The sequence below is a fragment of the Pelophylax lessonae genome (assembly GCF_965119305.1).
Source record: "Pelophylax lessonae genome assembly, chromosome: 6".
Taxonomy (NCBI): domain Eukaryota; kingdom Metazoa; phylum Chordata; class Amphibia; order Anura; family Ranidae; genus Pelophylax; species Pelophylax lessonae.
In genome coordinates this window covers 8,277,151-8,294,014 of record NC_138773.1, presented here as the reverse complement: position 1 = coordinate 8,294,014, position 16,864 = coordinate 8,277,151, and the positions used below count along the sequence as shown (strand labels likewise).

Genomic DNA, 16,864 nt, shown 5'->3' with positions numbered 1-16,864 from the left:
CCGACGTTTGTATGCCGACGATCGGTACGTGTGTACGGGCCTTTAGTTACATAGTAGTTGAGGTTGAATAAAGACAACAGTCCATCCAGTTCAACCTGTACAGGTGTGTGTGTGTGTCAGTGGCCTGATCATTTCCCATAACCCTGAATGTTGTGATCCGTGAGATGCACATTCAAGAGTCTTTTAAAAGTAGCCATACTCTCCGCAGTTACCACCAATTGTGGAAGAGAGTTCCACATTCTCACTGCCCTTATAGGGAAGAACCCCTTACGCATCTTAAGGTTAAACCGCCTCTCCTCTAATCTCAGTGTGTGGCCACGTGTCTTTTTGCACTACTTGAAACTAAATAGTTTTTTTACCTATGCTGAGATCACTGTTGAGGTATTTGTAAATTGCTATCATGCCCCCTCTCAGGTGTCTCCTCTTCAAGGAGAATAAATTAAGCACTTGTAATCGCTCCTCATAATTAAAGTCCTCCAAACCCCTTATTAGTTTAGTTGCCCTTCTTTGGACTCTCTCCAGTTCCAGCACATCCCTTTTCTCAGGACTGGTGACCAGAACTGGACAGAATACTCCAGATGCGGTCGGTCCAGAGTTTTATAAAGTGGTAGGATTATAGTTTTGTCTCTGGAATACATCCCCTTCCTTATGCATGCCAATATTCTGCCGGCTTTGACAGCTGCAGCTTGACATTGCATGCTGTTACTTAGTCTATCTTCCACTAGAACCCCCAAATCCTTCTCCATTCTGGATTCCCCCAGAGGTTCCCCCCCCAGAGCATAATTTGCGTTTATGTTTTTTGCCCCCAAGTGTAATACCTTACACTTCTCTACATTAAATCTAATTTGCCACATAGTTGCCCACTCTGTTATTTTGTTCAGATCATTCTGTAAGATTTCTATATCTTGATGAGAAGTTATTGCCCTGCATATCTTTGTGTCATCTGCGAAAACTGAGATTGAGCTACTGATTCCATCCTCTATGGTATTAATGAATAAATTGACCAAAATTGGTCCCAGGACTGAGCCCTGGGGGACCCCACTTACCACTCTAGACCAGCCTGAATACGCGTTATTTATCACCACCCTTTGGACGCGCCCATGTAAACAGTTTTCTATCCAAGAACAAACCTTGAGGTCGATGCCTGCAGACCTTAGTTTGTAGATTAAGCATTTGTGGGGAACAGTTTCGAAAACCTTAGCAAAATCCAGATACACCACATACACAGGTCTCCCCCTATCTAGCTCACAGCTCACCTCTTCATAAAATGTTAACAGATTGGTTTGGCAAGAACGTCCTTTTGTGAACCCGTATGGATTACTGCTGATGATACTGTTGTCCTTAGCAAATTCTTGGATATAATCCCTTATCAACCCTTCCAATAATTTACATACAATTGATGTCAGGCTGACCGGTCTATAGTTTCCTGGAATATCCCTCCTCCCTTTTTTTAATTATTGGTATCACATTAGCTTTCCTCCAGTCACCTGGTACAGTTCCTGTCAATATACTGTCTGTGAAGATTAGGAACAACGGTCTAGACATAACCCTACTGAGTTCCTTGAGTACTCTCGGGTGCAAGCCATCAGGTCCGGGTGATTTATTAGTGTTAATGTTATCAAGTCTTTCCTTGATTTCGCCCTCTGTTAGCCACTGCGGCAAGTCTTACAATGTTGTGCTACCCAGACAGTCCTGGTCTGTATACCCCTTCTTTTTTTGTGTAAAAACCGAAGAGAAGAAAGTATTTAGCACAGTTGCCTTCTCTGTGTCCTCTGTAACCATCCTCCCCTCATTGTTAATTATGTGTGCAACGTGTTCTGACCTCGCTTTTTTACTATTAATGTGTTTAAAGAATTTCTTAGGATTTTTTTTTACTCTTCTCTGCTATGTGTCTCTCGAAGTCATTTTTAGCAGTCCTGATTCCATTTTTACATTTCTTGTTAGATTGCTTGTATTGGTGAAAAGCTGATAAAGTCCCCTCCAATTTGTATTTCTTGAAGGTCATTTTTTTCGCTCTAATAAGCATTTTTACTTTACGGTTTAGCCACCCTGGTTTGACCTTAGCTCTTCTAAATTTATTTCCCATTGGAATGCACTGTGCGATACTTTTGTTTAATATGTTCCTAAAGCATTCCCATTTTTCCTCTGTGGTCAGGGATCCCGGGGTTTGGTCCCAGTCTATGTTCTCTATTATTGAGCACATTTTAGGAAAGTTTGTCTTTCTGAAGTTTAGAGTCCTTATATTCCCCTATTCTATGATTTGCTTTAAATGTAATTATCCTGTGATCACTAGAGCCCAAGTTGTCCCGTACTTCTACATCTAAGAATCGTTCATAATTAATAGATCTAGCAATGCATTCTTTCTAGTAGGGGAATCTACCATCTGTGACATGTAGTTGTCCTAAAAGCCATTCATGAAATGACGGGCCTTTACTGAGTGAGCTGTCCCCTCTTCCCAGTCAATGTTGGTATAATTGAAGTCCTGCACTATGATGACTTGTCCCTGCTTAGCTGCTATTCCCAACTGTGAAAGAAATTCCAGCCCTACCTCCTCGCTTTGGTTGGGGGGCCTATAACATACCCCCACTATTATTTTTTTCCCCCTTATTTCTTCCTTTGGAGTTCTACCCATACAGATTCCACCTCAGCCCCCATCCCTTCCATAATGTCACTCCTCTCTACCACTCTTACGTTATTTTTGATATACAGTAGAGACATACCCCTCCCCCTCTTTTGCCTTCCCTGTCCTTTCCTATACACAGAATACCCTTCAATATTTGCCAGCCAGTCGTGTGAGGGGTCAAACCAAGTTTCTGTTATTCCTACCAGGTCTATGTCCTCCTCGTGTAAAAACAGTTCCAATTTCTCCATTTTATTTGCTAGGCTCCTGGCATTTGTGTATACCCCTCTTAGTGATGTTGGAGATGATACTGATTTATCATTACGTTTATTCCTACTTGGTTTGTGGTATGTCCACTTATACCCCCCAGTAGTTGTCGGTATGGTTATATAGTCACTGCTGCCCCCCCCCCCCCATAGTAGCTGCTGTCCTTTGTTCACTATTAAAGGTTACAGAGCGCAGTCAGATAGCAGCACTCTGAGCACTAGACAGTATGGAAAACAAAAGCAAAACGCTAAATAATAGGGTGCCACATCCTAAATATACTAGAAAAATGTTTGAGTAGTTTAGGCAAGGACTTTAACAGCACCAAAGTAATTTTTATAAAATAAACAATTTATTATAAAGTTATTAAAAACCATTAAATATGGTACATGAGCCCCAAAAAGAAAACAGAGGCATCAAACTGGTACTGCAATATACACAGAATAAACAAAAATGTGGTATTATATAAATGTTATCATACTACATCACAAAAGATGGATCTCTTGAGGATCCATGGGAGGGAGGGTCTTATAGGGACATTAAATACCAGGAGTGCATTATATGCATAGTGCAGAGTTCAGGGAGAGGGTTACACACAGAGTGCAGAATTCAGGGGTGCACTACACACAGTTCAGCCTTCTTCCACAACTGCTTGCCTCTGCATGCCCCATCCACATTCCACTTTCACCCCTCTTCAGCTCTGACCTCTGCATCTAACCCCCCCTTCCACTGCCCCCATCTTCTCCCCACATCCTTAGCTCCACTGTCTTCCACACATCTTGATTTTGTTGCTATATTAAGCTGAAGCACCCAGTTGGCTCTAGTACCTCCCCACATACTGTAGTTGTCTCCGCCTCTCTCACTTGTGGGAAGATCGGTCCTCTTGTAGGGGACCCACACAGGGAGGGGGATTTGTGATGAATGACATTTACAGAAATCTTCCTCCAGCAGCTGAAAGCTGATCTCTCCCCCTCTCCCTGCTGCCAGCTTTTATCTGCTGTGAAAGAGACAGTTGTCCCTCATTAATCCCCCTCCCTGTGTGCCCCCCCCCCCTCCCAGCACTGGCTCTAATGTTAGCTCTGCTCCTAAGTTTGTTATCTCTGTAACGTTGTTTCTCTCCCTGCAGTTCTTCCTATACTCCTTGTCCCAGCCTGTATATTTTTTTCATCTCTCTTCCCTTTGCTCTGTCTAACTGACACAGTCACAGCTGATCAGCTGCATTCCCATGGGGTGAAGAATTTACTGTTACACGGTTCCATAGCTGCCTGTTATCTTGTCCCAGTGCAGTTTAGTGTGCTTTATGTAGCTGGGCTTCCCACTCCTCTCCCCCACACTGCTTCCTGATCTATGCAACTGTAGCCCTGCCCCCTTGGGGATGGCTTGTTGCATGGGTGTCCTCGTCACCTCTTACACCCTGAGCCTGCTCCGAACCCATCTGACACTATCAGTTCTGTCATAGTAAATGATTGAGACCACAAAGGTTGCAGTGAATAAACAATTTACTGCTCTTTTAGTAGCAGACTAATCAAACAAAAATCAGAACTAACACAATCATCCCAGCCAAGGATTAATGCCTTTTTACTCAGCACTCAGGATCCAGAACACAGACCACACATACATACACAAACAAATGTGTATGTATGCTAAGAGGATAGTGTTCCAACAGTGAGCAATACCTCAACTAATAAATGTGGTTTGAGAGTGACCGCAGATAAAGTTATTATACTAAATGACTTTAATGCAAAAAAATTAACAGTGTAATGCTATAATATCAACTTAGCAGAGTGCACTCTGTATACTGACGGGGCCCCCTTTAAGATGAACTGCAAACGTCTCCTGGAGAGTGAGGCCTCATTTATCTTCACCGGCAAGGAATCCCACAATCCAAGAAAGTATTTGTAATCCAACAAAGGGAAGGGATGTTGAACTATGTTCCCCAATGTAATAATAGTTGTAATCCACTGAGAGGCAAATACACGACAGATTTAGCAGCCTAGAACTGGATTGAGGGCTTAAGGCCTAATGGACCCACCTCACACTATATTTGTATTGGCAGTGTCCGGTGGTTTGACTAAGTGTCAGTAAGAAAAAAAGCTATACTGGAAGGGGCCAGGGATATCACACCCAACTATTTCAGCTAGACCATTCCCCCCCTTTTTTTGTAAGTGTCAGTAAGGCCTGATTAAAGTACACAATCTATATGCCCTTTCCAGAATCAGTCTAGGTCTGTATTGTAAGAGAGATGTAGACACTGGATGTCTCTCACCCAAACCGGGAGATCCGTTTCCCTCTGCGAGCAGGCCCGGCTCTCATCAGCGTCTCTGTCTGCCGGTCGCAACCTTCCGCTCAGCCACGCCACCGAGACTCCTCCGCACAGTCACATTGCTGATTTCACTCCGGTGTCCATCACTAGGCCTCAGCCTAAGTTCCTGCGATCCACAGCAGCTCCTTCCCCTCTGTCCAGTACGCTGTCCTCGAGGCAAGAGAGTGAAGCAAAGTCCCGCCTCCCTTTATATAACCACCCCCAGCAAGCTCTGCGCGTCCTGATGCTCCCTGGGTGAAAGGACCTTCTGTCTCAGCAGTCTATGAACCTGGCTCCTCCTGTACTACATCTCCCATAATGCCGAAGTCACTGTCTTGCAGAGCTTTAATAATAATAACAACGTGAACAACACCAGCCGTGTGACCCGGCTACACAACTTTGCTTCTTCTCCTCTCCTCTGAATCCAAATCCATGTATCAACTCCTTCTATTTACCTATTTACTAACTGATATGGCAGTAGTAAACTCCATTTAATATATTCTATCTGCAGGTAACCCTATAATATGTAGGTTCAGTGAATATCTCGTAAACGTAGCAGCCGGTGATAGCACCAGCGCATGTTCACTGTGCTCTCAATGCATGACATACCATCCATTGAGAGAGCTGTGCTGAGAACATGACACCCACATGCATGCATATGAGTTACATCATTGCCGTTTGGCCAAACGACTGGAGCCCAAGAACCCAGAGAGAAGACCAGATGAAGATAGAATCCCTCTTAGTAGTGACAGCACATCGCTGGAGAGATCTGTTTTTTTGGGTTAGGAAAATAAAACTAGGGGCTCATTCACACAGGTACTCTAGCTGTGTGAAGGAGGGGGTTGGGCTGGAAGCACCTGTCATTCTATGGGGATGCAGCACCAGTATGAACACAGCCGCAGGCCCTAATTGGACAGGTGTGCAGGTGAACGGTCCCCAAATGCACACTGTCTGTGTTTGGGCCATACACCTGCACTCCCATGCCTGTTAAATTAGGACCTTCAGCTGTGTTCATACAGATCCAGGGGGCTCAGGCCACAAAAATGAACCACTAATTCACACTGTACAGACCACAGCACCCATGTGCATAAGCCCCCCCTCTACACACACACACACACAGATTTATTTATCAACTCAGTTTCATCTTTTAGATTTAGCAGGATTTCTGTGATTTATATTGTGTTTTTGTCTGCTAATAATGATTTTGTTGTGTTTTATCAGTGGCAGCCGGAGCGTTGGCATCATCTGATTAGAGCCAGAGGCTCTAGTAGGCTGCAGCAAAGGGTGGACCCGGGGCGCAGGGCAGTGCGGCCCGAGCCCACCCATTGTGTGACAATAGAGAATGAAAATTCGCTATTGTCACAAGGATCCTCCTCCTGGCCAATCAGGGAGCGGGTCCGATACGCTCTTCCTGATTGGCCGCAAGGCAAACCCCATGCCATTGGCTGAGGAGGAGGTGGGAGCGGGAGGACTCGAGGAGACGCCGGGGGATTGAAGAGAAGCCACCGCCGGGACACTGAGGAGAAGCCGCCGCCGGGACTGAGGAGAAGGCGCCGCCGCGGCTGCTCCAGGGCTCAGGGTAAGTGCAATGGTCTCGGGGGGGGGGCGCACTGCATTGAAGGGGGCATGTACGCTGGTCACTGCATTGAAGGGGGCATGTACGCTGGTCACTGCATTGAAGGGGGCATGTACGCTGGTCACTGCATTGAAAGGGAGCATGTCCGCTGGTCACTGCATTGAAAGGGGGCATGTACGCTGGTCACTGCATTGAAAGGGGGCATGTATGCTGGTCACTGCATTGAAAGGGGGCATGTATGCTGGTCACTGCATTGAAAGGGGGCATGTACGCTGGTCACTGCATTGAAAGGGGGCATGTATGCTGGTCACTGCATTGAAAGGGGCATGTACGCTTGTCACTGCATTGAAAGGGGGCATGTACGCTGGTCACTGCATTGACAGGGGGCATGTATGCTGGTCACTGCATTGAAAGGGGCATGTACGCTTGTCACTGCATTGAAAGGGGGCACGCTGGTCACTGTGCATTGAAAGGGGGCACGCTTGTCTCTCTGCATTGAAAGGGGGCACGCTGGTCTCTCTGCATTGAAAGGGGGCACGCTGGTCTCTCTGCATTGGAAGGGGGCACACTATACCTTAATTACTGAAGGCCCCTTTGAGACTTTCGCGACCTCAAAGTCACGCAATTTTTTACAGCGTTTTTTGCCGCAAAGCAATGCCTATTACATTTTTCTGTTTGCGCCCCCCCCCAAAAATTTTGAGCACCAGCCGCCACTGGTTTTTATTGAGATATAACTTTAATATTTTCTTGGAGGGGCCCTGTCAGGTATTCTGTACAGGGCCCCATGATTTCTATCAGCAGCCTTGGCTCTGTGAGTGCTGCCTTGTGGGATTTAGAGGTTATATAAAAATTATACAACATCCTGACTGTGGGAATGCCTAATTCAGGGTTCCTTGGTGGTTCCCAGGTCAGTATATGGAGCACTCAGGTCAATACACATTTCAATAGTGGCCACTGGACCAATTCTTGTAGGACAAGGCCCAAAAATGTCATAGCTCAGTGGTATCTTTAATCCGTGATGTACTAAGGTAGATTGCCACAACTGGTTGTATTGTATATAGGAAGTAAATGTGGGTTTCAAAGATAACATAGGGTTTGTCCATAAATGTATTCCTTACTAATAAACTGTATTTACTCTCTTATTTTTGGCAGTTATATCACTCATTGGAATTATTATTGTCTAAACCTCTAAATTCATCTGTGCGCATCCTGAACATCAACAAGAATGTCACTGACATATATACTGACACGTTTAATGTTCCAACTTCCTTAACATATTTACTGATCACAGGAGATGAAACATTCACTCTTAATTTTACTGATCCAAATGGTAAGTTTGTGACTGAAGATTTACAGTAAGTTTCTGAATGTATATACAACAAATTTAATAAGATCAAACTGGTGTCCACCATTTCTACAGTCAAATTAAAATCAATCCTTACTGACATAAATCACAAAAAGTGTCCTGTGAGTCAATGGGTTTCATATTATTTAAAAAGTCAAACCCAAACTTGGGACAAGAGAATTATTTTCTTTTTTGGCTCACCAGAAACCTGATATGTGAACACATTTAATGGATTTGTGACCCTGGTTCCAGTTCATTCTAAAGGTCTTGGTTGATGGGCTTTAAGTTTGTGTCGATGGTGTCACATTGACATGAGTTTGAAATACTTATAAGATCCTTCAGGATCCAGTGACAGGTGCATTTGAACTGCAATTAACCTTCTTCTGACCTGCATTTGACTGCTTTAACCACCCACCGAGCACCAGCATGTGCCCGGGGTGTCTGCATCTGCACTGCACCCCAGGCACATGCATCTTCCTAGTCCCCATCCCACTCAGTGGGAGCTGTCCAGGAGATCTGATCTGTGGGAGCCGTTGAAAGACAAACTGTCACTTGTAAGCACAGAAGCCAGACTTCTGTGTTTACAAGTAATAGTGGTGAGCGGGGAACAGAGGGCCTGAGCCAGAGGTGGTGGAACTGAGTTCCACCATGTTCCAGCCGAAAAAAAAGCCCTGTACTAGATCTATTAGGACCCTGGCAAAACTGCTGTGCTTTTTTTTTTATATCATAGACTAAAAATGGTGCAGAATGTTGGGAAATGAAAAGAAGCCCAAATCAGTGTCCAGTTAATCATTTTACAAACAACAAAGTGGGATGAAAAGCTCTACCCCCAGCCAGGCAAAACAAACTTGCTTGCAAAATTGAAGTACAAAAGTCTTAGTTTATTGACAATGAGTGCTTCACAGTAGATATTCCAAATCGTAGAGGAATCTGGCCACCATCTGAAATAACACAAATGGAAAACGGCAGTACCTTGAGTGGAGCCAGTGCAGATGACTATCAACTTCGGCTTCCCAGAAGGGGGATGGGATTTGGAAGCGGGCAATGCAGCCAGGCAACAAAATGATAAGAGGCCGCACACTCCCGTCAGTGATCTGCCTGTTCAGCTGATCTTGTGTACTTTGTGGTCACTGCTGGCACCTCTCCTTGATGTGGCCGGTGCAAGATGGCTTCTGTGGCGTTCCCTCTACTCTTCATCACAGAACCCTTCCATCTGGCCTCTTGCCATTTTGTTGCCTGACTGCATTGCCCGCTTCTCATCCCATTCCCCTTCTGGGAACCCGAAGTTGATAGTCATCTGCACTGGCTCCATTTAAGGTACTGCTGTTTTCCATTTGTGTTATTTCATATGGTGGCCAGCGTCCTCTACGATTTGGATTATCTACTGTTTGTGAAGCACTCATTGTCAATAAACTAAGACTTTTGTACTTCAATTTTGCAAGCACGTTTTTTTTTCCTGGCTGGGGGTAGAGCTTTTCATCCCACTTTGTTGTTTGCATTATCTATCTTGTTGGGTTTGAGTGTGGGTTAGCAGCACCCCTGGCAGCCCTATTTATTTACTATTTGATCTCATTTTAGGACAGTCCTTCAGCGCCTGGTTATCTCTGTGTGTTCAGTTAATCATTTTGACTGGTGGGTTCGTCTCTGTTTAAAGACTGTCATGAACATGCAATAGTGTCTGGCAGCTTACCTTCTCCTCCATGTCTGCATTAGAGGCCAGACTCTCCTTCTGGCTGCTTTTTATCATCTCTCCTCCATGTTTGGCTCCACCCCAGGCCATCACAGAAAGTCTATATTAACCAGCGCACTGCAGGTCTGCTTTGCTGTTCAACAGTGTTTGTTAGTTTGTGTTCCTGTCTGCCTGTGCTACATCCACCTTTCTGTGTACCGACTTCGGCTCATCTTTGACTATTCCTGTTTGCCTGTGACCCTGACCTTTGGCCTGTCCCTTGGTTACCCTCGTCTGCCTGTTGCCCCGACCTCGGCTTACCCATCACTATCCCTTGTGTCCTGAGTGGCTGCTTCCCCTCTATCCCTACGGAGCGTGACCCGGGGGACCCCAGGGGCCGCGACCTGGGCTCAATTGCAGCCAAGTCCATCTTCACCTCTAGAGGCTCTGGTAAACACCTGCTGGGTCTTAGACTCTGCGCTCTGGGGAATCTTGGGCTCACATTTCCTGTCTATCCGCAGCAGTCAGCTATTGGGTTCACTACCCTGCGGTGCACCCCTGTCTCCAACAGGGTGCAGTTGTCACCTGACCACAGGTGACCTGACAAAGACATTAACCACACAGACTCTTCTGATACACAGAAAACATTATAAAGATCCTTGCTACTAATACAGGAAAATACAATTATTAATATGTCATACGAAAGGCATCTAGCCAGATTGGTGTTACTATGGAGCAGGGAGTGTGGGACTTTTAAGGTGCTCAGACAGAAAGTAGCAAATGCATATTTATAAAAATATAAACATTTATTTCTCAAAATATTTTAAAAACATTAAAGTACAAACACATATTTTGTATAAAAAGAGACAATGTCTAATCTCACATGATAGATCGAGTGCAGTTTATTTGGATCACTGCAATCTATTGCATTTACAGTATGTACATGAATTTTTTCCACTCTTTAGTACTCATTGTATTTTGTGTTTTGTTCATTAATAAAGATTCTGCAAAAAATCTTCATGCGTTTCCCTGAAGAAGCCATTTTGGCAAAACCGGTCAGAGACAATAAAAATGCAGTGAAAGATGCTTTTTTTTTTTCTCTTTTTATACCAACTTTGTGTTTGTACTTTTATGTTTTTAAAATATTTTGAGAAATAAATGTTTATATTTTTATAAATATGTATTTGCTACTTTCTGTCTAAGCACCTTAAAAGTCCCACACTCCCTGCTCTCTTTCGACCTTAAATATATATATATATACTGTACATACTTGTTGCAGAATTGTAGAATTTGTTCGAATTGCATTTCTACCTTTTTGATATTTATCATCTCTAGAAGCTTTTGTCTGAAATTCTTTAACCAGATAAAAATTGAATCTGTCTGTGCACCGCCCCTCCTCCCAAATGAAATGCTATTGTTTGAATATTACACTTACAAACGTTTGGTAACAAAATGCATTCATTAGCCTTGTTTTCAATGTATAAATGTATTTAGATTGTATCTATTTATGTATCCTTTTTTATTTTAGGAAACATGTTTACATTTGAAAAACATCCATATTATTATAATTACTATTACTACTACTATGATCATGCTATTCTAAGTTCCCATTTGTTAAAAAGTCCCGCTGCGGGATCCTGGATTCTGAATGCTCAGGGGAATACATCACTTTCTGTTCAAATATTAGGATTTACTGGTAAGTTCTATCATCTCAGTGCATATGGATAATTCTGACACTGACAGGTTCTCTCCTATAACTTAGAGTGCTTCTCAATATTTGGATAATGTTAAATTCAGATGAGATTTCTTGTATATGTTAAATTCAGGAAAATATGAATCCCAAATGTCTTCTGGAAACCATGTGCCCTCCATGGAGATAATCTTTTTGCTGTGATGCTACAAAATGTTCTATCCATTCTGGGATGAAAGGGAGCTCCTCCCAGAGTTCATCTCTCTCCATTGTGGTTGAGGGAGAAGGTGGTGTATGGAGAGACTCTTGTGGTGGGATAGAGTTCAATAGAGGATAGAAAATCAGCCATTTACAGCACATGACTACAGTGCAGAAAGCACAGGCTAATGTCAGTCTCCTCTTAAATTGTTTATTAAAAAAGAATAGCGCACACATGCAAAATAAATATCAAATCAAATATGGAGACAATCCATAAATAAAAATTGGGATTTGGTCCCACCATATGGCCATATCGTGCTCAAGCCCTCCACTGCGTCAAAGTACCCCATTATCAGTGGGTCCTACACTATCCATAAAAAAGGGGTGAATCCAGCCTTTCTAACCCTTGGTGGGAAAGATGTGCTAATGCACTACAAGGGACTTCTCCTATATCTACTTGATAGTGGACACTGATAGAGTACAGGTGTGTGTGGGGGGTGGGGTGCTCAACCCCAGAAGTCTGGTCAGACCGAATACATAATAAACAAGCAAAAAATTGGGGGAGCAAACCCTGAACATGTATATCTAAAGCCGGTGCAGCTATGGACCAAGCAACATGTATATTAAAAAAGAATAGCGCAACCATGCAAAAGAAATGACTATTAAATATGGAGACAATCCATAAATAAAAATGGGGATTTAGTCCCTCTTAAATTGTTGTCCGAAAAGAGTCTGTGCCTTTTGACTTTTGGAAGTCACTGTACACTATTGTAGTCTATTGACTTGCCAATTGGCATCTGGTAAAATTTCTGGAATTAATGTCTCACACTATGTACTGTATGCATCTATGCCTACTGCTATTGTTATCTATCCATCTCAAGGCTCCGGCCACCTTCCAGGCCCACTCACCTAGTAATATCTAAGCATCCTTGGCATCATTTTTGGAATACGCGGCTGATATGATGTCACCCCACACTGCTTCTGGCTATATCCTTTACTACTGCTGTCTGGGACCACCTTAGCTGCCATCCATGCAAACCCATTGGAATACTTTTTTTTTAACTACATTGTTAATGTTATGTATAAGAGACTTCCCAGGTTGTTGTTTTTTTCAATTTCTCCAGACTGTATCCCAATTTTTTAATTTTTTTGGACTCATTATTAGTGATGTCACGAACCTAAAATTCGCCATTCGCAAATGTTCGCGAACCGGCGAACCGGGCGAACCGCCATAGAGTTCAATAGGCAGGCGAATTTTAAAACACACAGGGACTCTTTCTGGCCACAATAGTGATGGAAAAGTTGTTTCAAGGGGACTAACACCTGGACTGTGGCATGCCGGAGGGGGATCCATGGCAAAACTCCCATGGAAAATTACGTAGTTGACGCAGAGTCGGGTTTTGATCCATAAAGGGCATAAATCACCTAACATTCCTAAATTCTTTGGAATAACATGCTTTAAAACATCCAGTGTGTGAATACGATCAGGTATGATGTTTTATCGGTCAAGTAGTGTAAGGGTTACGCCCGTCGCCCGCTTCACAGTGACAGACCAAACTCTGACAGACCAAACTCCCCGTTTAACAGTCAGTCAGTCCATTTGCACAACCGCAAACTCCCCATTTGCACAAGGTTGGATACCAAGCTAGCCATGTCCCGTTCCTTGTCCTCACTGACATCATTGAAGGTCTCTTCCTCCACCCAGCCACGTACAACACCAAGGGTCCCCGAAAGGTGAGAACAAGCCCCCTGGGACGCCTGCTGTGGCTGGTATTCCACCTCCTCAAAGCCACCTTCCTCCTCTGACTTCTCTTCTTCAGACTCCTCTCTCTGCGTTGCCACAGGTCCAGCAATTGACAACGACAAGGCTGCTTCTGGTGGTGATGAGGACCACAACTCTTCCTCTTCATGCTCATCTACAGTCTGATCCAGTGCTCTTTGCAGGGCACGCTCCAGAAAAAACGCATATGGGATGAGGTCGATGATGTTGCCTTGGGTTCGACTGACCACCAGGGTTGTCACCTCTGCAAAAGGACGCATGAGCCTACAGCCATTGTTCATGAGCATTCAGTAACGCGGCCAACAAATACCCAGCTCCGCAGAAAGAATGAAAGAAAATGAATGTTTTTTATATGAAAAATTATCCTGCGGATCGCTTTTGGTCTGTTCACAATGAAGCAACGACCTTATCATCTGGGGTGTGCCAACACACTCCTAGAGGTGATGATTGCTTCATTGTGATACGCAAGCCCCTTCACCACAACAAGGTAACGATCACGAAGGGGAATTGACACATGTATGTGCCTTTTTTTTTGTTTTTGTTTTTTTGCAGCCACAGAGGCCAGAAAAATTAGGCATGTACACATGCATGAAAAAGTAGCTATTGTTGCAGCCGCTGCTGTAGCAGCGGCCTGAAAAATTGAGGTTTTCAAGGCAGAAAGTGCACTAAAACATTGCGGCTTGAACCGTAGTTGGTGGCGGAGACGTCACGTAAGTCATCCGGCATGCAGAGAATGATTAAAGACAGCAGCGTGTGGACCATTTTTAGGCCAAGGCATCTCAGTCATCACAGCCTTTTTTAGTCAAATGCATCCCCCACTGTCAGTCCCTTCGGGATCCATGCCTCATTCATCTTAATAAACGTGAGGTAATCAAGACTTTTTTGACCTAGGCGACTTCTCTTCTCAGTGACAATACCTCCTGCTGCACTGAAGGTCCTTTCTGACAGCACACTTGAAGCGGGGCAGGCCAGAAGTTCAATGGCAAATTGGGATAGCTCAGGCCACAGGTCAAGCCTGCACACCCAGTAGTCAAGGGGTTCATCGCTCCTCAGAGTGTCGATATCTGCAGTTAAGGCAAGGTAGTCTGCTACCTGTCGGTCGAGTCGTTCTCTGAGGGTGGACCCCGAAGGGCTGTGGCGACGCATAGTACTAAAAAAGCTCTGCATGTCCTCCATCAACAAGACGTCTGTAAAGCGTCCTGTCCTTGCCGGCGTGGTTGTGGTGGTAGGAGGAGGATTACTTTCACCTCTTCCCCTGTTGGATTCCCGTTGTGCTGTGACATCACCCTTATATGCTGTGTAAAGCATAGTTTTCAACTTATTTTGTAGCTGTTGCATCCTTTGTGACTGCCGGTAATTGGGTAACATATCAGAGACTTTCTGCTTATACCGGGGGTCTAGTAGCGTGGCCACCCAGTACAGGTCGTTCTCCTTCAGCCTTTTTATACGAGGGTCCCTCAACAGGCATGACAGCATGAAAGACCCCATTTGCACAAGGTTGGATGCCGAGCTACTCATGTCCAATTCCTCGTCCTCACTGATGTCTTGGAAGGTGTGTTCTTCCCCCCAGCCACGTACAACACCACGGGTACCAGATAGGTGACAACGAGCACCCTGGGATGCCTGCTGTGGTTGGTGTTCCTCCTCCTCAAAGCCACATTCCTCCTCTGACTCCTCTTCCTCACACTCCTCTTCCAGTGTTGCCGCAGGTCCAGCAAGCAATGGTACGGCTGTTTCTGGTGGTGGTGATGGTGACCACAACTCTTCCTCTTCCTCTTCACGCTCATCTACGGCCTGATCCAGCACTCTTCGCAGGGCACGCTCCAGGAAAAAAACATATGGGATGATGTCGCTGATGGTGCCTTCAGTGCGACTCACTAGGTTTGTCACCTCCTCAAAAGGACGCATGAGCCTACAGGCATTGCGCATGAGCGTCCAGTAACGTGGCAAAAAAATACCCAGCTCCGCAGAGGCTGTCCTAGCACCCGGTCATACAAATACTCGTTGACCGCTTTTTCTTGTTGGAGCAGGCGGTCGAACATTAGCAGTGTTGAATTCCAACGTGTCGGGCTGTCGCAAATCAAGCGCCTCACTGGCATGTTGTTTCGCCTCTGAATATCTGCAAAGTGCGCCATGGCCGTGTAGGAACGCCTGAAATGGCCACACACCTTCCTGGCCTGCTTGAGGACGTCCTGTAAGCCTGGGTACTTCTGCACAAAACGTTGCACAATCAGATTCAACACATGTGCCATGCACGGCACATGTGTCAACTTGCCCAAATTCAATGCCGCCAACAAATTGCTCCCGTTGTCACACACCACTTTGCCAATCTCCAGTTGGTGCGGGGTCAGCCACTGATCCACCTGTGCGTTCAGGGCGGACAGTAGTGCTGGTCCGGTGTGACTCTCTGCTTTCAGGCAAGTCAACCCCAAGACAGCGTGACACTGTCGTATCCGGCATGTGGAATAGCCCCTGGGGAGCTGGGGGGGTGCAGTTGGTGTGGAGCAAGACGCAACAGCAGAAGAGGACTCAGCCGAGGAGGTTAGCAAAGAGGATGGAGTAGGAGGAGTAGAGGAGGTGGCAGCAGGCCTGCCTGCAAGTCGTGGCGGTGTCACCAACTCCTCTGCAGCAGAGCCACGCATTCCATGCTTGGCAGCCGCCAGCAGGTTTACCCAATGCGCAGTGTAAGTTATATACCTGCCCTGACCGTGCTTTGCAGACCAGCTATCAGTGGTCAGGTAGACCCTTGCCCCAACACTGTGTGCCAGACGTGACATGATTTCCTTTTCCACAATAGAGTACAGGTTGGGGATTGCCTTTTGTGAAAAATAATTTCGGCCGGGTACCTTCCACTGCGGTGTCCCAATAGCGACAAATTTTTTGAAGGCCTCAGACTCCACCAGCTTGTATGGTAAAAGCTGGCGGGCTAAGAGTTCCGACAAGCCAGCTGTCAGACGCTGGGCAAGGGGGTGACTCTGTGAGATTGGCTTCTTACGCTCAAACATTTCCTTGACAGACACCTGACTGTGGGCAGGTGAGCAGGAACTGCTGAAGGTGAGAGGCGGAGGGGCGGGTTGTTGATAGGGGGCATGGAGGATAGCAGTGGTTGACGTGGCTGAAGATGCTGGACCAGGAGGAGGATGGTGGCTTTCAGTTTGTGTGCTGCTTTTACTCATGTGTTGATCCCATAGGCGTTTGTGATGTGAGATCATGTGCCTTCGCAAAGCAGTTGTACCTAGGTGGGTGTTGGACTTCCCACGACTCAGTTTAGTTTGGCACAGGTTACAAATGGCATCGCTGATATCAGAGGCAGACACACAAAAAAAATGCCACACTGCTGAGCTTTGCAAGGACGGCATTCTGGTGGTGGCAACAGCTTGCGTTGATTGGCGTGCTGTCTGGCTGACCCCGGGTGCCGAA

General features: G+C 45.4%; 1 protein-coding gene across 1 annotated transcript in view; it reads left to right on the top strand.

Moving 5' to 3' along the window:
- The window catches only part of LOC309558391 (uncharacterized protein), a gene marked incomplete at its 3' end in the record, with an annotated part of 897,500 nt that extends 885,830 nt beyond the window's left edge, over nucleotides 1-11,670 (top strand). The window contains exons 5-7 of the mRNA XM_082261466.1: nucleotides 7,915-8,092; nucleotides 11,305-11,472; nucleotides 11,603-11,670. Coding sequence (XP_082117592.1) covers nucleotides 7,915-8,092; nucleotides 11,305-11,472; nucleotides 11,603-11,670 — 414 coding nt within the window. The remainder of the gene's footprint in view (nucleotides 1-7,914; nucleotides 8,093-11,304; nucleotides 11,473-11,602) is intronic.
- Nucleotides 11,671-16,864: the final 5,194 nt, after the last annotated feature.